This window comes from Myotis myotis, unplaced genomic scaffold (assembly GCF_014108235.1).
Source record: "Myotis myotis isolate mMyoMyo1 unplaced genomic scaffold, mMyoMyo1.p scaffold_m19_p_13, whole genome shotgun sequence".
NCBI classification, from domain to species: domain Eukaryota; kingdom Metazoa; phylum Chordata; class Mammalia; order Chiroptera; family Vespertilionidae; genus Myotis; species Myotis myotis.
Window position 1 is genome coordinate 15656726 of NW_023416317.1, and position 22438 is coordinate 15679163.

Here is a 22438-nt window from a genome sequence, read left to right on the forward strand (position 1 = left end):
CCATCCAAGCCAGGATGGCTGAAGCTTGCCTGATTCAGAGACAACAGGGACAACAGAGTTTGTTTTTGTTTGGGGTTTTTGTTTGTTTGTTTTTGCATCGCAAATCTAACTTCCTGACCCACTCCTTGGAAGAAGCCTTGGGTTTTGGCTTCATGTGCAGATGCCAAATTTAAAAACCCCTGAAGAGACCTCTTGTTGGGCTGATGCTTACAGATGGGAGAAGGGTTCAGAGATGTCACCTGTTCCCATTCTGGGCCAGTCCTGCCAACTAGAACCCAAGATATCCTGGGTACATTTTGAAATAAATATTGTGAGCCACTTGCCTGTTTTCTTTCCTTTAAAAAAAAATCAATTAACTTTTTTTAAAATTTTTTTATTGATTTCAGAGAAGAAGGGGGAAGAAGAGAAAGATAGAAACATCACTGATGAGAGAGAATCATTGATTAGCTGCCTCTTGCATGTCCCCTATTGGGGATCCAGCCCGAAACCCGGGCGTGAATTGAACCCAGGACCCTTTAGTCTACAGGCTGACACTCTATCCACTGAGCCATACTGGCCAGGACTAATTAATTTTTTAAAATGTAATTATACTTGACATTTAGCATTGAATTGTTTTTAGTTTTACAACATAATGATTTGCTATGTGTATGTATTGTGAAATGATCACCAGGATAAGTTTAGTTAACATCCGTCACCACACATTGTTATAAGTTGTTTTTTTCCTGTTACTTGCCCCTTTTATGAGACTTTTTTTAATCATAGAGTTGATTGAAAGATGCTGCATTTCCAACTTTCTTAAGTACTTGACATAGAAAGATAACTCGGATGTTGCTTTTTCCTTTATCCCTGGAAGACTACTAAAAATCCCCAAAGCTACTCAAACACGAGCCAGAAGGCATATGTGATTTCTGAGCATCGGGAAAGAGGTGGCAGGCATTTGCTTGCCTGTGTATCAGAGCAGGAACTCTGGAGTGGCCCTGCCCTGGCTCCCTGTGAGGCCACAGGTAGAGAAGGAAATGCGGACAGATGTCTGAGCTGCGGTGGGAGGTATTTACCGCTCCTTCCTCTAGAGCAGTTACATGCTCACCCAACCATTACAAGCCACAGAAGAGCATGCAGGCGGGTGGGGGTGACAGCCTTTGGGAGGCTGGCTCTGCAGATGAGCAGGTCATTGCCAAATCTCTTAAATCCGGGTGTGATGTTAATTCCTCACCTGTAAGCACAGGCGGGCACGAGTCGATAAACCTGCCAGGTAGGGCCATCGCGGATGGGAAAGAGGCAGAGCTGCTTAATGCATCAGGATCCTCCTGTTAATAAAGGATTTTTCCTTACAGGAGATTTGAGCCTAATTGACAATTCCAGTCTTACTCTATTTGGGGTAAAGTTTTCTCCCCCTTTTTACTGATTCCTCTTAGTTTTAAACCTTGTTTGCAGTATTAGGGTCTCATTAAGAGATTTGTGGCAGTATCTTTTGAGTCAGCAGGGGTGTTCAGACACAGCCTGCACTCCCCAGCTTGTAGATGTAGCTCATCTTGGCAACATCGGCAGCTTGATTCCTTTTCAACTCGCTGCTCTAATCCGCTCACATTTGTCTACGAGGCAGCGCCGTAGCTCCCCCATTGAAAGGAGGTGGCCAACCCTGAAACATCTCAAAGCAGGGAAATCCATTTTCTATCGCTAAACACCGTTGCCTCTCTTCTTTCCTGGAACTGATGTAATAAGGATCGTGTTTGACTCACACACTCCAGGCCCTAGCCACACTCTGAAGATAAAGAAACAGCCGAGGAGGGGAATTGGAAACATTCTCAAATGTGCCCTGCACACACTCAGATTCGGAGAGCTGCCTCCTTGCAGAACAAGAGCTTTCAAAAAAAATTGCTTCAGCTTCTACAGAAAGGTCTGAATAAACTCCAGTCTCCCACAGCCCAGTGATGCTCAAATGTCTAAGGATGGTTTTATACAGTACCGGGTTCTTTTCTCCTTTTGCCCTTGACTGCAGTGCAAAATCAAATAGCTTGTTATGATAGTAACAAATTATCAAATGAGACCAACAGGGGTGGTGTGTCCAGTTATATTTATATATGCTTGTAATGTCCACAAAGTGCTTTAATTTATATTTTCCAATTTAATTCACCTGGTAGCCTTATGATGTGCCAGGGTCAGGATATGATCCCATGTTCTCTCTTAAGGCGGCCACGGTCAAGGGGCCTGAGGCTTTGGTTGCCCACTAGCCAGGAAATGGCAGAACCAGATTCATGGTGAAAACATGATGTTCACTGTGTTTAACAAAGCCGAGCGCTAATGACTGATGAACGAGGGAGCGAGAGCAAAGCCTGTGTCCACCGCTACCCCTTTTTATGGCTATCTGGCAATGGCTCAGCGTGGAGCAGATGTTGACTTTGAGCTCCAAAATGGTATTGTTGGCCAACAGAGAGCCTTCCGGCCTTTCCACCTCAGCTGGGTCTCTGGTATCTTTCAGCTGAGGGAGCTGGTGCCATGCACCAAACCCTGGTTTGTCAGAATCGCTTTGCTTGAAGGAAATAGAAAACTCACTTCTTTAGTCGCCCCACAATGATGGTCCAAAAATTGAGGAAGCACCTAAAAGTGCTTCACATGTAGACATGGAGGAGAAAGCCCTCACCCTCTCGAATGTTCTCATTGGCACCAAGGACTCAGAAGGCTGCCCTGCTCAGGGTGCCCGTGTGGGTGAGCTGGCTGAGAAGAACGAACCAGGCTGCACGGGCTTTCTGGCTCTGCCTCCACCTGAGAAGCACCCCGCGTGCCTGTACAATATGATGTCTCCGTCTAGTTCCCCCTCAGCCAGAGGTGCTCAGCTTTCACAACTGGGATTAGAAGAATAAGCCAGGGATGTGGCTGTACAGTGGCTTGTGCGGAGGAACAAGGAAACACGGTCTTGGGAAGCCCAAGGAGCTCTGGGATCCAGGGAGCGCTCCCTCAGAGGAGTGGAGTCAGACAGCAAGCCAGAATCGAGCCTGAACCCTCCGTCACTCGGAAATGTTTGCTAAGTTCCCAGGTCTGAGACATGGAGAGGCAGTGTGAAGGGACTGCAGGTGCTGCCTTTTCCCTCAGACCTTGACGTTTGCTTCGGTGCCAATGACATGACCATTTAAGGAACATGTGCTTTTTCTTCCAAGAGCCAGAGGGACCACCCTAAATTCTACCATCCAGCTCCAACAGGAACCTTCATCAGCTTGGAGAGAGACCTGCAGAGTACAAAGTACTTGAGAGCTGAGCCCAGAGAACCCACAAAAGCCCGAGGTCAAAATGAGCTCTTCTTTCTGGATCTTCACGGCTCCCCTATAAGAGAGGGTAAACCTTTGTGGTCAGACAGATTGGCATTTGACCCTGGCGCCACAGCTACCAGAACTCTCTGCCTGAGCCTTTCCACGTCTGCAGGGAGAGCCTGCCCTGGAGCTGTGGTGAGACAGGGAACCAGCACAGAAAGCTCTCACACTGCCTCTAACCTGGAGCAGGTGCTGATACCTGCCGGCTCATTTCTAGTCAAAGTCAGAGATAAGCTAACGTTATATTTAGACAGAGCACCCATCAGGTATTTAATCTTGGACAGGATTTTCCTATTATTTGGGGAGACTTTGTCTGCAAATGGGCCCCAGAGGCTGTAATGAATACAAATCCTAAGAGTTCATGACCATTTCTGACCTCATCACCTGTACAAAGGCACCCATCCAAGGACTAAGCATTCTAGGAGGCAGGAGAGGTGAAAGACACAAATGGGAGGTCTTCACAGGGAAGATTTGGACTTGACTCTGCAGGAAAACTTACTAGTGCCCTGAAGAGTATCAGGGCCCCTGTTTTCCTTTTCACATGCACCTGTCTTCCCCAGCTGTGGCCACACCTTCAGTTGGATATGCCAGGAGGGGTTGGTCCCACCCAGGTGCTGGGCACATCTTAAATCCCACACCATGGTCCTGCTTTCATGACTCCTGCAGCTGAAGTCTGCAGAGTCCTGGGTTTTTAAATTTTCAGGAAGTGTCAGAGAAGCCCTGAATTGAACTAGGGGCAGGGGTGGGCCTGGGGATTGTCCCTGTTATAACCAGGACACATCTCCTCCTGATAGAAATAGCAGCTAACTCTTAGAGGGGCAGTGTGCTGATTTGAAGGTGACACTTCCATAATTTCACTCTCATTTCCAGATAGAACAGGTGTGACAGTAAGGTCCCCATCGGGAACCTCATTGCCTGATTTCAAGAAAAAAAGCTGGCTATCAAGTCAAAGAGAATTGCCAGGTTTTGGGTTTTTGTGGGGTTGTTGTGGTGTTGTTTTTTTTTAAATATCCAGTGATGGCTGGGGCTTGCCTGCTGGATGCACCTAAAGCTTCAAAATAGATTAAAGGTTTACACCAGGCCATCTATCATGCCAGATTATAGAGTTCCTTCCCAAGCTTTTTGTCTGGGCTAATAAATGCCCCCCCCTTAACAGTGAGTCTCCTGTCCTGTCGGCGATGACTCAGTCCTTTGCCCTTAGATCTTGTCATCAGCATGGCCCAGTGAGTGGCCCACCTCGTGAGGAATTTTGTTTTATCTCAGAATTTGGAGAATCCCTTTAGGGCCCAGCCTTTGGGAGTGCAGGATGGCCATCAAGGCCCCATATCACTCCTGGAGCCAGAGATACATCCGGAGGTTATTTGATAGTTAAGCTTCCTCTCTCTTCAAAATTTGCTGATGTGTGGTCACTGCGCTCTGGGGTTCAGCCCACCTCGGATGTTTCCAACCCAGATGCTGTGGACAAAGGCGCTTGGATGACTGATGGACTAGAGGCTCTCTTTCCATCCGGAAACTTTGGCAGCTCCTGGCATAGCCATCACTCAGGAAGGACACACGAGGGAGTGGACACAGGCAGCATCTGGAACAACCAGTGCCAGGAAAGGAGACAGACTCTCCCAGGCCTGGGAGACACACTTTCAAACTCCAAGTACCGCTAGACAACTTGGCATAAAGTTAGTGATCGAGTGATCCCTATCTGCTTCTTAATTTTGGTCCCCGAATTTACATTCTCTGCGGTAAGGCTGCTGAGTAAATGAATAGTTCATCCGGAGACGCAGGCAGCGCAGGAGTCTAACAGCTGCGAGTGTTTGGAACTCCTTGGTGCTTCCTCTCTGGTTAGCTCCTGCGTTTTCATTTTTATTCCCCAAGCAGACACTTGCTCTGACCCAGATGACTCGGTGATTAGGGTCAGTTCATGTCGAAGCTTTGAAGATTAGAGAGAGCAGGAATGGCCACCACTTCCCTTTGTATTTTCTTTTAAAAAACTTTTAAACCTTAGAAACTAAAAACTTGAGGGGAAAAAAGCATAATATTACAAGTCCAGTAAAGGAATTTATCCACATTTCTGCCATGTTAAACGTTAGCAACGTTTATATTGGACTGTCATATTTCTTTACGTTATTCACCAGCATACAAGACGTCGATCTCAACATCTGGTTTTTAATAACCCTCGACATCTGGGAGCTCCTTTTTATCCCTACGGTGGACGAGGCACAGTAGTGATATTGGCAGTGTATATTTTCAAGCTACAACTCCTGTCTCATTCAATCATAATTAATTACCACTTTTTAATGTATTTAATTTGCTAGAAGTGATTTGCATTCGACCACATTTCACTGTTAAGAAAATAGCGGTCGATTTTGGTGACAGTGGCTTTCCTCTTTTCTTCCTTGCTTCTTTTTTAAAAATTTGAAACCCTGTGGGGATGGATTTGAAACAAACTGAATGTATACATGCTCTTGGATTTTAAACGCAAAATGAAATAAACTGCTCTGCAAGGGGAGTGATTTTAAGTCTTTGAGAAGCAGTCAGGAGAGGCTGCAGGCTGCCTTAGAGGGAAAGCGTTTTTTTCTGACTTTGGCAAATCGTAGCATCTCTCTGGGCCTGGAATTTCCCTACAGCAGTAACTCCTGGGCTCAGGAACTTTGTGATGAAAGCCTCCATCCAGAGAACTACACTTCCACACATCCCCACAAGTTCTGCTTTGAAGTTCAAGGGGTTGCTAGACCCCTGGCAACCCATTTGTAGGTGCTGTAGAGTTTCCTTCTTTATTAGCATAAAAAAGAGAGACCAACTTTGCTTTTCTACAGGAACTGAAAGGACATTTAATGGATGTAAAAACCACACTTTTCTCAAGTAATGTAGAAAAAAGGGGATTTTTTTTTTTTTTTTTTTTTTGTCAAGAGTAGTTACTAGACTGCATAGTGACAAACAAGGTCAATTTTACATGAGAAGACCCAGCTAAAAATGATTAACTGTACCTTTTATTTTCTTACTAGAACATTCCTATCTAAACTGTCCAGTGCAAATCCATACCAAATTATGCAGTTCTGACTGCGTGCAAATCTCCTAATGGACTCATATCAGGTGGGGATTCTGAACCCTTTATGGTCCATAGACCATTTTGGCAGTCTGGTGAACTCTCTGAACCTCTTCTCCAAGTAATATTTTTAAATGCATAAAATAAAATATGAAAAAATAGAAAGGAAATAAATTATATGCAAATTCAGTTCAAGACCACAGATTTAAATCTCTGAATAGATGCAAAAATACCTTTGCCTATTGGCAAGATTAGATTGAACTGTATGAAATTGCTGTTTTTCTAGATAAAAAATGGCCAAATATTGGCATTTTCAGATGATTCAACCTAATATTGCAAAAACCTAAGCAGTAAGGTTCCAAATAGTGAGAAAATATTCCAAGTTATTTTTTTTCTAGTCCTGGTTTTTAAAACCAAGAAGCACGCCCTGGCAAGACCTGGTTTCATCAGGGACCTGTTAAAAGACACAGCTCCCCAAAGTGCATGTGCGACAGGAGCTGAACTGCTGGGCTGTCTACACTCTTGATCCTTGCAGGGAACAGTGAGAACTCTTGTGCAAAATAGACCTTGTGATGCTGGTCTTACTTTGAATACACTTCTGTCTTCAAAGATTAAACTTCCTTGCCTATCTGCCACTTAACCAAGTGGGGAACGTGGCCAGAGCCATTCTGGAAAAGTTTTCAACAACAAGAATTCAGACCAAATAAGTTTCCGTTTATCCACAGTTGAATACAATTTTAAGTTAAACAAATTTCCTTGCTGCAAGCATTGTACCGAATTGAAAGTTTACTCTTCTCTTTGAAACTTATTTGGTTGCAAATGGATAATCATTCCGTGGCATGCACATCCTCTTTCATGCTGAGAGCAGAACAGAACCTGAGGAGTGGAGTCCACAGCAGGTCTGAGCCAGAGTGAACTATCGCATGCTACCAAAGTTGTTCCACCCAAGTACATCTTTTTAATAAAAAATTCTTCTTCAACCGTTATTGATACTTTATGCTTTAAGAGAAATTAAGGGTATTTGATGACTGTAATTACTTCTCTGCTTACTTAACAGGTTTAATCTACTCCTTAAGGCATATGCAATTCCGATGGCATGCTTTCCCAAAAAAATAATCATCTGCTAATGTAGACTAATTTTAATCTTCTAATCCAATCTTGACACAGAGTCAGAGCTGGGTGGGCAGAATGTTTTTGTGTGGGGGTTGCCATAGACACAAAACTCAGTTATGTATTTGACAAGTCGGTGATGTGGAACTGAAGTTACTATGGATTTCTTTTTTCTCTGGTGCTTTAAGATGAAAAAGCAAAGTGAAGATCGGTGTGCCTTTCCAGGGCATCACGGTGTAACTAACCTTCTCTTCTTTCATTCCGTGCTCCCCCCCTCTCCGTGCACCTCCCCCGGGCCGGCCGCAGGATGACGAGGAGGGCATATGGGCATAGCCGGGCCTGTAAACCAAAGTTCCAGTTTTGTTTTGAGGGGTGAGAAACCATCTTTTATATCGTTTTTCTTTAAAAGATTGCATTCTGGTGTTGTATTGTGTGCGTGATCAATCGTGCTTGCTGATGTCTGTGACCGTGCCCTCTGTTTGCTTCTGTGTTCTGTGACCATCCCTGAGAGCCCTCTCCTTCCTACCCACCCCCAACCCCTGCCACCCTGAAACCACGTGATTGCTCTGCCTTGTTGGGGCTGGGTCAAGCACGATTCCAATGTTTCTGTGTTATTTAAGATGTAAACTCTGCCCTTGCTAGAATTTATACACACTTTTTAAAAGCATGGCTGTGGGCTCGGAAATTGTCACAATTCTCCAGCACTGTTTGCTTTTGCCAGATCTGCCAGTGTGGTGTGACTCTCACATCTCTCTGGCTGTGTCAAATGTTTGACAAGGAATAAGGAAAACAAAACTACATATATTTTTATGGAGCTGAAATTGTCATCTCTAAGAAGCCCATTTGATGGATTGTGCTACCTCTTCTCTGGTAGTTCTGAAGAGAACGCAAGGATCAAGGCATAGTAATGGTGGATGGGTAACTGTACCTTTGAATGAATTAGAATAGAAATAATGTTGACAGGTCTCGTTAGTGCCATATCTGTTGCTCTTTTTTACAATTGCGCTTCTACGGAGCTTTGCATTACAAATTTCACGCATTGCATTTTTTAGGATGTTTTGCTCTTTTAAAGGTTGGCTTTTAGCTATGAAGAACCCACCCTCTATTTCTGTCCTATATGCATTATAATGGAATGGTGGTGCATGTATTGCCACAGTTATAACCGGGACATTGAACTCTAGTGACATTTGCTGCTGGGACTCACATCTCTCTAGGACACAGCAGGCTGCTTAACACCAAGCCACAGCTGCCTGGAGTTGCATATACCTATGGTGACATGGAATATGGTAGGCATGTGGTAGACTGTGTGCCATGGTGATTTTTTTATGGTCAAAGAGTACTGAATGTGTAGTTCGTTTTCCTGGACAAACACGAGCTGTCACAGGGCTGGAGCACCACCAGGTCTGTGACTAGAGAGGCATTTCTCTGGGATAACTTAACAGGCGTCCCTTCCTTAAGTCTTGCTTCCTATTTCATGGCAGTGGGGCTTGGGGTGAATTTTAAAACAATTGCTGCTATGTTTTGCCCGTGGCTGACAGTTTACTTCAGAGTGTTTCATTGCTTGGTTTGAAGCTATCTTAGGTCCCACCCATGAGTCAGGCCACTTCCTCTGGTCCTGCAGGAAAGACATGGGGGTTAATTTTCAGATACAGTAGCTTTCTGGGAAGTACAGATGTAACACCTTCTGGATCTTTTTGCCACCAATAGAACCTTCTTCCTAGTGACATCAGAGCATCTCCTTGCTTCTCCTTTTCCTGGGTAAAGGGGGGAATGGTACCAGAATTGTGTCTTTTCCATGCAAAGTGGCTCCAAATGGAAGCTTGTCAGTGTGAGTACTTGGGGAAACCAGAGAAATCCTCCCTGTGTCTAGGGGAAACTTTAAGAAAAATATCAGAATTACTCACCTAGAAAAGCTAATAAAAGAATAAATCGGCCTGGCTGGCATGGCTCAGAGGTTGAACGTCCACTTTATGAACCAGGAGGTTATGGTTCCATTCCCGGTCAGGGCACATGCCTGGGTTGTGGGCTGGATCCCCAATGGGGGGCATGCAGGAGGCAGCCGATCAATGATTCTCTCTCATCATTGATCTTTCTATCTCTGTCTCCTCTCTTTTCCTCTCTGAAATCAATAAAAAAAATATTTAAAAAATAAAGAATAAATTGACCTAAAACAATGTTAAATGAGAAGGAAAGGTTTTGTAATATTACAAAGCAAAGGTGTCAAATCTGCCTACCACATGCACGGATGGGGTAGGCAGAGGAAGGCTCGACGAGTTTGGGGGGTTGGCGTGAGAAGTGTGGGTCCTACTTGGAGCATTTCTATGATGCTGCTGCTTCTGCATCATAGAGCTTAGGGCAGGAGGCTGCATTTCTGTCTTTCCTGAATCATAAAGATTTTTATTGCTCTTTCGTAAGATTCATGGCATCCACCCTGCCATCCCTGAGATGGGAACTGTGCTGTCATCCTCAGGGGGAACTCGTGCCAACGCCCATAGAAGACCTAGCTCTGCTCATGAATTTCCCCAAACGCCCTGAACCCCAGAAAACAAATGTCTTCTGAAAATTAGTCAATATGTAATCCCCCTTTAACATGTTGTAATAAACTTTATAGGCTTCTGAGGAAAACTACTTATCTTTCTTTATGGCTCCCTTAAACAAGTTTACTCAGATAACTTCAGGCTTTTAAAACCGTATCTTAGGGACTGAAATAATGAGATGCTGGGGAACCTTCTATTTTGAACAGCCGTTGCGCGTTCTGAGTCACATTACAATCTGTGGGGCCCGAGGAGACGTTAAATTTACAACTGAGGATGGATAATAGTGGCACATTAAAAATTAACTGTTTTGAATATCGTGATTTATGGCCCTTATAAAAGAAACAGTACAAGATGCTACTTTGCTAAAGCATCAGCAATATGCTTATAATAGTATCTGAAGTATCTGGTGTTTTGGTGCTAAAATGAATCATAATTTAGGAAAAGTCGCTCCAAAAATGACAGCAAATCAGAATTAGTGTAGCCACCCTGCCAGCCCCTCCCTTTTTTGCCACTTCTGGCCGAGACACGATTTATTTCTCTCACTGTGATCATTCAGGGGTGCTGTTTTCCGAGGGGAAAGTTGGTTTTTCTAATGAGTTCTGACAGCCCCTAGAGCTGGCCTCCCTCCACCACTCCAAACTCACGCCCCACCCGGGCGTTATCTGTGTAGTCTACAGAACCCGCTCCCTGCTGTGAAATTGTCACTGTTGTGAAATTCTTAATAATGTTTGATCGAGGGGGCCGACAATCTCATTTTGCACTTGGCATTCTAAATTACATAGTCGGTGCTGTGAAGATCCACCATATACTCTGCCTCCAAGTTCTCTCTATTCCCCTCCCTGTTGGCTCATCCCTACTCCTCTTTTCTGGAGGCTGGAATTGACCTTTGGCCTGCCTTACTGTCATGATCTTCCTACAGAGAGCCCATGGGATCACATTTCCGGCATGTGGTTGCCCTCGTGGGCCTCCCCGAGATGCATATTCAAACACTGTCCTCCGCCCCCCACTTCTGATCATGAAAATGTGCTCCCGGAGCCCTCACTGCCTTTTCTATCTTGCTCTGCAAAATACGGGAAAGCAGATACTTAATTCCCCATGATTTTAATTCGGGAAAATCTACTTGATGTGGCAATTATTTGTGTCGGCAAATAACTCTTCATTTCCATTGAATGGAGGTACTTTCCTTGCGCCCCCGCCCTCCACCCCCACCCCCAAGAGCACCTTGATTATGAACATTTAATGAGGTGGGGCAGTGAGGGACCAAATCAAGTCACCTTGTGAGAACTATTGCCACGTCGGCCTTGACGTTTGAATGTTCCTGCGTTCACTGTGAACTCTCGTAATTGGGTGGACATAGAGCACAAGGTCATTTTTATTTCTTAAATCACTAGAAAGGAAAACTTCATTTTAGATTGAAAACACATGCAAATTTTTAGGTCCTCATCCCTCAAAATGCAGATGTGGGCATTAACAAGTATTGGCATGGGGCTGTGATGCCAGTAGATACATCCTGTTCAAAATGAAAAATGGTAGCTCTGCGCCCCCAGCACGTGGCCCATGTTACCGAGGGCGAGTGTGTGCCGCAGAGCGCTTGGCCCTGAAGGGCTTTTGTACACAGGAGAGCAGTGCTAGAGGCTGGGAACTCCCTGTGTGCCTCCCTGCAGGGAGAATTGGGAAGAGGTGTGTGTTATTGTGGCCTGAAAGTTGATGCTTTCTTGCTTTCCCTGAAGAGACAGAGTCTAGACACTGGGCCTGAGCTTGCCCCGGGGCAAGAGGAATCCTGTGGCTGTGAAAGAAGTCACAGAAGGATCCCAGGGCTCTTCGTCTTCTCCACCAACATCCTGGCTTGTCTGCAGAGTGGAGGCTTTCCTTTACCCCTCCTGCTTTTAATTCAGCCTAGACCTCCTGTGACTAATATCTCCTCCTCCTGCCATTGGCTACTGAGACTGTTCTTTCATTCATTTACTCATTCATTCAATCATTTTTACTTCCTTGTCCACTCTTGCATCAAGTGGTTAAATTCTTGTTTAGATAGTGAGAAAACAATGATGAAGAAGATGTGATTGCTACTCTGTGAATCTTACAATCTGGTTGAGGAAAACAGATCACATAGAATTAAAAATATGAATGGAATCGTTATTTTTATCATTGCTTTCATGGAAAACAGAAAGATATTGAGATTAACAAAAGGAACCTACTTCTAAAAAGGTTGTTCATAGAGCATCTCTCCAAGGAAATGCGTGTTATGTTGGCCTTGAAAGAAGGAGAGCCAGGAGGTATCTCTGCCAGGAGGTGGACCACCCAGGAGGTGGTTCCAGGCAGATGTGCAAAGGGCTGGAGGTGGAAAGAGCTTTATGGCCTGAAAGAGCTTGAAGACTATGACTTTGGGTAAAGAATAGGCAGTAGATGAAGATGAAGGAGTGGGAAGGGGTCAGATCATGTAGACCAATGGAGAGAGTTTGGGTTTTAGCCTGAGAAAAGGAAATCATTGGCTTTTAAGCAGGGACATGCCATGATTTGATTTATGTTGTAGAAACCCTGGCTGCTTTGTAGAAGATGAATGGTCATGGCAGGAAGAGCAGAAGTAGGAGCTGCTCCATCATTTGTGAAAGAACTGACGGTGCTGTCCCATGTATCTGTGGGGGAGATGCAGACAAATGGATAAACTGGAGAGGAGACTAGGAGGGGAAGCCAGGAGCACTTGGGTGGGGAGGTAAGAGAAAGGACTACATGGAGAATGCCTCCAGATTTCGACCATGGGTGTCAAAGCCAGAGCAGGCCATCACTGGAGGGTGTGGCCTAGGGAGGAATCCAGAGTCCAGTTTTCCCTCTGTGTCCAGTTGGACTGGCCAAAGGAGAGGCAGACTTTGACTTGTCCTGTTCTCCATTTGCCTGTTTGCCCAACGAGGGTGGAGGGTAGGGGGGTGGGGAGGGAGGTTGTCTCTGGCCTCTCACTGCAGTGACATACAGACTGTTGAGTTTACAGCAAAGACGAAGCCTAACATCAAGAGTGTGCTGCTCTTCTGACTCTCGAAGGAAAGGAGAGAGCTTGAGTATCAAAGATTGCTAAGGAAAATCAGCAGTCATGGGTTGAGGAGATGTATGGGGCATAGTGACCTATAAAAATCCGTGTTCCTGAACTTGTAGGAGGTTGTAAAGGACCGAGAGAGAAGGAAGATGCCACTGGCTCTTGCACCCCCTGAACTACCTAGGAATCAAGAATTCTGTCAATTAAGTGGCGGCCTCATGAGATTTTGGCTGCTTATAATGAATGGCTACCCATCTTGAAATTCTGAATGTACAGTGAACTCTTGAGTAATGTAGGGATGAGGGTAGCTGACTCCCCACACAGTCAAAAATCTACGTACAAGTTTTGACACCCTGAGACTCTACAGTTGTCCTTTGGTGTCCATGGGGATTGGCCCTGGAACCCTGTGGATACCCACATCCGAGAATGCTCAAGTTCCCTACATAAGATGGCGCAGAACAATGCATACAAGCGGCCCTCTGCCTCCACAGGGTCCCGGCTGGGGCTCACATAAGTGGGCCTGTGCAGTTCAAACTTGTGCTGTTCAAGCATTAACTGCTAATTTTCTCTAAGAGAGGCTTTCAGCAACCTGTTCTAAAGAGTTCCAATGAGAAGGAACTAGAAGTAGCCACGAGCTGTTTCAGAAGCACCAGTGGCAGAATTCATTGCTGGGGTACATGCTTTTGCTCTGTTGCCTTCCCCTGTTGCCACTGGTGCCTCTTTTTTGGCATCTCTGCTCCTCTGGAAGGTATCTGTATATTTGCATCTTAATATGTGTGTGTGTGTGTGTGGGGGGGGGATGATGTAAGAGAAAAGTCAGAAGGAAGAAAAATAAAAAGGGGAAATTTATTCCTACGACCATAATTACATTAGCCAGCTACGCAATTTCTAACAGGTTTAAAGTATGTGTACCATGTCATGGCTGGTGTCCTCAGTGGTTAGAGCATCAGCCCACACACTTGTGGGTTCAATTCCCAGTCAAGGGAATGTACCTGAGCTGCAGGTTCAATCCCCAATGCAACTGATTGATGTGACTCTCTCACTTCTCTCTCTCTCTCTCTCTTTCTCCCCCACCCTCCCTCTGTTCCACTCTCTCTAAAAGTCATTGGAAACAGTGCCCTTGGGTGAAGATGAAAGATAGATAGATGATTGATTGATTGGTTGATAGATAGATAGCAAGCATGTGTACCCTAAAAACACACCTTCTTCGGTCACCTTTAATTTGATTGCACCTGAGAATAGCAAAGGCAGCTTTTGATGCCTGGAGACCTTAGATTAGCCTGTATTTCTAGCAGAGGGTTTCTTTTGGCAAAAAAAAAAAAAAAAAAAAAATCTAGTGAAAAGCCAATGAAATTTTAATAAACAATGTGAGCTAGTGAATTGGAAGAGAGAAAAGAGTAATATTAATAATGGTTCAGTTCACCTCTTTCTGCTCTCAAGTACGATGGACTCGGGTAAGCTGAATTAAGAACAGTAAATAAGTTCTCGTGGATTTTTTCTGGAGCTTCGAAGAGTTACCTGGCAAAGCACTGCATGTTGGCTTGGATGGGACCACACTCTCAGGACCTGGAAGCTGGCCGGGAATTCATAACAAACAGTGGTGATAAATGAACTCGGACCAGAGGTGGGAGGAGTCCAGCGAGGGCTGTTGCATTGCATTGCATCCTCCCGGTGCCAGGGCTGGCGCCCAGGGAGCAGCCCAGCCTCTCCCACCCCTTTGTCACTTGCTCTACACTGTGGTGCTGGTCTGGTCCTGTTTAACCTCTTTATTAATGATCTGTAAAGGGGAGAAAAGGACATGTGAAGGAACATCGCAGATGACACTAATTTGGGAGGTGTTGCAAACACTAGCGAGGTCAGAGAAATCACACAAATGGCCCGAAGAAGGTTAGGAGCTTGGGGGGAAAATAACAAATCTGGAGCAGTCCAGACACTCACATCTGGTGAGAATTAATCAGATATCAGTGGGTGGGAGGGGTATGGAAAACTGAATGCTAAAAGAAAAATAGTAAGCCAAGTAGACTTCGGGACATCAGCCATGGGTGAGAGCAGGGAGAAGACAGCACCGATGGGAGGTAGCACTGTCTGGATGTTAGCAGGTGCCGGGACATGCATCACCCACTGTGACAATCCCGCCCGTAACCTGTGTCCTGCACCTGGGACATCACAAGGTTATGCACCCTCTTTTCCAGAGGATCACGCAGTTACCAGGAAGATGGGAGGGTTTTTAAAGAACTCAACCACTAAGTGATGTCAGGACACCATTCAGTGTCAGGTGTTGATTCACAACTCCTCTTACCCAGCCTTCACACATATGGCAGCAAGGCCTTTTCAGGGGGAGCATGAGCGATTCCTCCTGGGACATGTAAATGTGGGTTGGTGAAGGCTCAGTTCTCCTCCCTAGACCATGGACCAAGAGTAGACATTCCTCAGAGGCCGGCTTTGGGAAGCCATCCATTGATGAGTGATGTTAACAAGCTGCGCCAGAACTTTCTTGGTGCTACAGAGAGAGGAAGTCCAGCTCTGCCTCTTTCCAACCATCTCCGGCGCCCCAACAAAATGGAAAACCAGACAGCAACATCCAAAGTAAGAGTGCATATTTATGGCCGCCACCAACTGGAATGGCGGTATTCCTCTCTGCCATTGAGGCATGAGTTGGCTGGAGGCCATTGGTCATGCCCAGATGCATCTTAACTCTATCCTCAGGGCTTTCCCATCTATGTCTTCCCAGAGGAAGGTGACCTCTGCAAGGAGCCTGCTGGCCCACTTGGCTCAGATGATCCCATGAAATCGGTTCTACAACCTCATTTTGCCTGGGGTGGCCAAAAGGCCCCGTTCCTAGGAATGTGCCTATCAGAGATTGGGGGACATTCCCTCTAGCTATGTTTTCCAGAAAATATAATGCAAATGCTGGGACTAGCAGCACACAACAACAGAAAACGTCTGTCCTGCCAGATCCTGGTCTAGCTGCCCAGCTCTCCCATGCAGGTCCTGCACTGGGTCACACTGGCCTTGCAGTGCACAGGGCTGTTCCCATGGTGACAGGATCTCTGGGATGCTTCTGTGCATAAAGAACAGCCCTGCCCATGGTTTCTTTCTGTCTTCAGGAGCTTTCCAGAGCCTGAGGACCAGCTGGGCTCTTTGTGACCCCACTGTGTGTCCTCATGAGTCAGGCTCCTCCAGTAATGACTGTGGTCAGGGCTTGGGCAGCTGAGGATCCAGTCCTTCTCCAAGCAGCTCCTTCGTGCCTGGGTCACTGGGCACACCCCGGGCTTGGTAACAGAACTGCTGGGATGGCACAGAAGGGCGCTTGTCATCTTCTCTTTGAGGGAAGATCATTTCCCAGTGAAACCTGTTAACCCAGAATGAAAAGGCAAAAGCCCACATGTGGCTAAAGAGCCCTCTGTGCACATTGTACCTTCCTCCTTCAGAGGAAACCATAGGACAAGGTCTGAAACAAATACCACAAAGACCACTTCCACTGGGAAACCCAAATGTTACAGCTACCGCTTCATTTCCCCACTTATGACTTTTCTAGCAAATTTAGAAAGTTTGATGAGGAATCAAGAAAAAGCATTTCTCATAATTCTCGTTCAGAGAAAGTGCCATTTTAAAGCCCTTGTTCCTATACGGAGGTGGTCGTGCCAATATATACTTGCAGGCACAGACTCCGACTTTGCATGGTTTCTGGTGCTGAGTGGGTGGTGAGCACCAGGCTCTGGAGTCACGCAGACCCAGTTCCCACCCAGTTCCCATACTGGTTCCACCACTGTTTCTTTTTTTTAAATTAATCCTCACCTGAGGATATATTTTCCCATTGATTTTTAGAGAGAGTAGAAGGGAGGGATAAGAGAGAGAGAGAGATAGATAGAGAGAGAGAGAGAGAGAGAGAGAGAGAGAGAGAGAGAGAGAGAAGCATCAATGTGAGGGAGACACATTAATTGGCTGCAACCCAGGTATGTGCCCTTGACCAGGAATTGAACCTGCAACCCTTGGGTGTGCTGGCCGCTGCTTTAACCAATTAGACACACTGGCCATGGCTGCTTCCACCACTCTTATGTGCTGGCCTAAGCTCAAGGCTGTTATTGTTACTATTTACTCAGTGTCCCCTGATTGTCTTTCCATGTTGACATACTGACATCTGTGTGTAATTTCGATGTCTGCTCTGCCCTGGCCAGTCAGAGAGCCTGGCCAGGCTGGGGCGGGCACAGAAAGCCCTCAGGGAAGGTGGGAGTGGTGAACGTTGCCCCAAGGCAACTGCTCTTGGCAGCATGTGAGGCTGCTTGTTTCCTACTCAGGTGTCAGCAAGGGAACCCGATGCCTGTGGCTGCCCTGAGTCAGCAGGTGGGATTAGCAGCCCTGCTGATCCCAGCATCATTCTTCTTTCAGTGCCCTTTGACCTCTGATGTCACTGCATTATTTGAGAAGAGTCTCTGTAGAAATCCCTGTACAACAACAAAAACCCTCCATGATTGAAAAGGGGTGTCCCGTGGCCATGGGGTTGGGTCCTGGCTAGGGTCTGCAGGTAAAGCGTTTTGCTGCTGTTGGGGGTGCATGTATGGTTTATTCGTGTGTTTGTACTTGTATCCTGGCGCCAGGCACTGGCTTGGGAATGGGATGAAATCACATTAGAGGAAACCCTTCGCGTCCTGTTTGTCTGCAGGCAGGTGACACACTAGGGAATGAAAGCACTTCTGTTTTCTCCCAAGAGAGAAATGACTCAATGACTGGCCCAGCCAACAGCATCTCCACCAGCAGCTCCCGAACTCAGCTGAGCCTGCAGGCCGTTCAGTGGGATCGAGGAAAGAGCTGTCCTTCCCTCTGAGGGAATGTGGAGGACAGAGAGGGAGAACGAGGAAGTGTTCAGAGCCCAGAGCACGCCTGTCCCACCTTACGCAACAGGCGGGGACTCTGCGAAACCCGATATCGCAGATAAGGCGGTGACTGTGGGTGAGGGTGCAAGCCCAGGCGCGCCGGAGGAATTTTCTCCATGTTATTATTTTTGAAAATTACGAATGCACGAACGTGTTTGCCGAGGCCAGACTGTTAAGCCGTTTCCACGCTTCGTGGGTGAGCGCGAGCACCTGGTTGGAGTCCGGACTCCCACTCCTGTAGGCCCTGGGGAGCTTTATGTAACTGGGTACCTCTCCTTGGTGGGCCTCTCAGCTTGGGCAGGGACTGGGCACAAGGAAGGGTGGGCTCTCTCCATCTCCCCCTCAGCTGCTCACTGCCATTCCACAGACACTGAGGGCAGGGACAGCTGAGGGGAAGCCCTCAGCTGGTAGCTCTGTGCCCAGTCCACCATCATTGGGAATGTCCTCAAAGCGCTGGGGGCTGACACTGCCGCTTCTCCCACTTCTGTGTCACTCACAGCTCCCTCAGCAGTTCAGAGAAAATACCCTTATCCATCCCTGATTTTCATCTGATGCCCCCTCAGCTCTATGAGGGGAGGCAGGCAGGTAGCACCATGCCTTTTTATAATGTAAAAGAGTGAGGTTGCATCCTTGCCAGTGTCACTCAGTTGGTTGGAGCATCGTCCCATACACTGAAAGGTGGCAGGTTCAATTCCCAGTCAGGGCACATACCCAGGTTGCAAGTTCGATCCCTGAGGCTCGTGCGGGAGGCAAATAATCAATGTTTTTCTCTCTCTCTCTCTATCTTCCTCTCTCTAAAATCAATGAAAAACATATCCTCGGTAAGGATTATTATTTTTTTAAAGTGAGGTTCCAACTGTTGAGACTTTTCCAGAAATATAGAGATAGGATACGGGAGTTAGGACATGAACTTAAACATCTGACTCTTGGTCAACTGCTCCTTCCCCTGTAGTAGTAACTCACTTAAGATGCTCCTTAGAGAGCTGATGGTATTGGATGAGACACTAGTTTTTAAAAATTATAATGAAAGCATTCTGTGTTCAAATCAGTTTGAAAACATCTGGATAAAGCAGAATGAAATAGGTTTCTTCATTGCAGGCCTTCGCAGAGCCTTTGATAGGCCAGTGTCCTCAGGCATAGGTGGGCTGGGCAAACGATGGCCCACTTGTTCACCCCCAGCGGCTTTTATACAACCTACAAGCTAAAATTCTCTTTTAAACTGTTGGGAAAACAATCAAAAGAATATTTTGTGAAGTATTATGTGAAATATAAAATTTCTTTGTCTATCAATATGATTCATATTGCAGCACGGCCATGTCCACTAGTTTCTTTGCTGGCTTTTGCTGCTTCTGGACTGCAATGGCAGCTGAGTGGCCATGACCAGGCAGCATGGGGCATGCTCATAGCTTTGCACCGTGCTCAGCACAGTCCAGCCGGCAGCGGGGCAGTGAGGCCTGACAGCATGCTGAGCGCCATGTGTATCAACCATCTGTGTGGACAGACATTTTCAAAGGTGAAATAATAAGATGCCACTCCAGACCACTAGGAACGCATGAACATTTGCAATAGATTTGATGACAGATTCGTCTTTTCCAAAAACCATAAAGACAGCCTCCTCTCCATCTCAGGATGTTTCACTTATCCCCTTCTCCTCACCTTCTTTCACCTCATCTTCCTCTTGTCCTTTCCTTTCTCGTGAGTAAAATGTCCATCTTGCACGTGGGAGTTCATGGAACGAGGGTGGGAGCTCTGCCTCCCAGATCTGTCCCTCAGTAGCTGTGTGACTTCGGGCACATTACTTAGTCTCTCCGAGCCGCAATGTCCTCATCTGCAAAGTGGGGATTCTTGTGAAGATCAAATAGGATAATGCCTTAAAATGCTAGCCCAAGGCTGGTACATGGTAAGCACTCAACATTTCCAATAGACTTGATGACAAAGAACAATTAGATGAAAAGTTATTTTCCCCCCCAAAACCCTATCCTTCTCATTAGTAGACATGTATTATCAAAAAATGCATTCGTTAGATTTTGAATTTCATCAACAAAACATGTTATAAAAATGTGTTTTCTTTCTTGTTATATAAATAAATACATAATATTCTTGATTTTGCCCTTTGGCCCACAATTGAAACTATTTACTCTCTGGCCATTATAGAGATAAATTGCTGAGCCCCGACTTAGGACGTGGCTGGCGTGTGGAAGGCAGCACGGTACAGGAGAAACCAGCTCTCACTTTTACTGACATCATAGCCCCAGCGCCGTTTCCCTCCTGAAGGCAGCTGGCTAAAGGTCCCGATTTCTCCTTGTATATCTTATTGGATATTGCATCCATATGCCCATCCAGTTTCAGGTAAACACTGGGCAAAACATAGCTGCCCCACATAGGAAGGGAAATGAGTGCTTCAGTGGTGCTGGGCCTCGTGCCTTCTCCTTTTCAGGCCATTCATCCCTTTGGCATAGGGTCCTATGGGCTCCTACTCAACCACCCTGAACACTGGTGGTAGCTCCACCTGCTAGGGCAGTAGCCCATCTTAAAGACCAAAGAGAAGGCAGGTGGCAGCAAAGCTGTCCCCAAATATATTCTGGGGACACTAATTCTATACGAGAGTCTGGGAAGAAAAGGGCTAGGAACAAGAAGTGCAGCCACCCCAGCCAACCCTGTCTTTCTCTCAGAGTGTGATAACTAGGTAGGTCCTACCAGTGAGGACACAGGCACAGAGTGGGGATGCTCCTTGTCTAAAGTCACACGGCTCAGGGATGTCGGAGCTGGGATTTGAACCCAGGTGCATCTGACTCCAAAGCCCCTCTCCAGGACTCTTGATTATATTGAGTCACATTGCATTCTCCAGGGTGACCCCTTCAGATCTCTGCTTCAGTCTTCAAGCTCCCCACTCAGTACCCTCTTATGGGAAAGAGAAGATGGGCCTGTTTTCCAAAAATCATGAAGACAGCCAACCAGGGCTCCATTTGCCTCCTCTCCATCTCAGGCTGTTTCACTTCTCCCCTTCTCCTCACCTTCTTTCACCTCATCTTCCTCCTCTTGTCCTTTCCTTTCTCATGAGTAAAATGTCCATCTTGCACGTGGGAGTTCATGGAACGAGGGTGGGAGCTCTGCCTCCCAGATCTGTCCCTCAGTGGCTGTGTGACTTCAGGCACATTATTTAGTCTCTCTGAGCCTCAGTGTTCTCATCTGCAGAGTGAGGGTTCTTGTGAAGATCAAATAGGATAATGCCTTAAAATGCTAGCCCAGGGCTGGTACAGAGCAAGCACTCAATAAATATGGCCCTTGTCTTATTTTCTTCCCACTATCCCCTCCTTTGATACCTTCTTCACTGACCACCTCTGACAGTCTTGCAGCATCGGGATTTCTGGAATTATTTATCAAGTATCTACTTCTCATTATAAAGATCTAAACATTTGGTCAGTGACTATCTCCTGAACCGGTGGCGGGACGGGGGGGGGGGGGGGGGGCACTGAGCACCAGTCTGACCACTGTCACTACTTTATGTGGATTCACATCCTCAAAGAAACAAATGGAATTGGCCTCTTGGGGTTCTCATGCTTTGGACCAAAATCCCCGGTCGCAGAATGGGTTGGACCTAACTTTCCTAGGAGCCAGCAAACAGTCTAGTCAACAAAAAATCTACGCCCACAAATTCAAAAGCCCTCAATATACAGTCCCAGTAACCCAGTACGGTGAATAGCCAATTGGAACCAGGTATCTGAAGAAGCTTAAAACTTCTCAGCTGTTACCAGAACCATCACCATGATGTGAAGTCAGAAGGAACTCCCACAGAGGCCATAAAGCAAGTGACATTACAAAGAAATGCTAACGCTGCCTTTTTTCTTAGATATGTGTACAATTTTATCTTGTCTGATCCGGAACAGATAAAGGAAATATTAGAAACAGCTTGTTGAGAAAGGCAAAGTTGCATCTTTTTTTCTAAGGAAAAGCGTGTACACGCTTGTAGGCCCTGGCGTATTCTTCGAGAAGCCTGCAGAGCTGTGCAGGCGGCGCTGGTCCAGGGGATTACGAGGCCTTTGTGTTTCACGTTTCATGGTTGCCGGCAGCTGGCATCTTTCAGAAAGCCCGTGAAAAGTGGGCAGAGCTCCTTTGCAAACTTTTGAGTAGAGAGTTAAGGAAACTTTGTGTGTGACGCTTAATCTTGTTGGGAAATTTTAGGGTGAAAAAATGTAATTACATCTGAAATGCCAACAACCAAGGCCAAAGGAATGTCTCCTCTTTGGAAAGTCCTTTGTTGATGAGATTAAAAGCTAAGCTCTCGTGCTCCTGCCTACAAATTATTCCGATTATTTGAAAAGAAATGAAAGAAGACACGGGGAGGGAAAAGCGCCACATACCTCATTATGTAGCACTTAACTAATGCTCACCCGTTTAGCAATTCGTTCAACAAATATTTCTCGAATGCCTACTATGTATAGTTCCACAGCAGCTAGACAGAAACAGGCCCTGCTCTCCTGAATCATTTTACCCAAGTCAGATATATTCTTAATTTCCCGTCAATAAGAGGCTCTAAGACAGTG

At 46.1% G+C, this 22438-nt stretch overlaps 1 protein-coding gene across 6 annotated transcripts in view; it reads left to right on the forward strand.

Annotated features, from left to right (window-relative positions):
* Window positions 1-22438, forward strand: part of ERC2 (ELKS/RAB6-interacting/CAST family member 2) — an 880873-nt gene that overhangs the window by 701941 nt on the left and 156494 nt on the right. For all 6 annotated transcript variants that reach the window (XR_004971467.1, XR_004971468.1, XR_004971469.1 and 3 more), the window contains one exon: window positions 7762-7827. Coding sequence is in view for 1 of the 6 variants with exons in the window: in XM_036331877.1 (XP_036187770.1) it covers window positions 7762-7788 (27 nt within the window). In the remaining 5 variants the exon portion in view is untranslated. The remainder of the gene's footprint in view (window positions 1-7761; window positions 7828-22438) is intronic.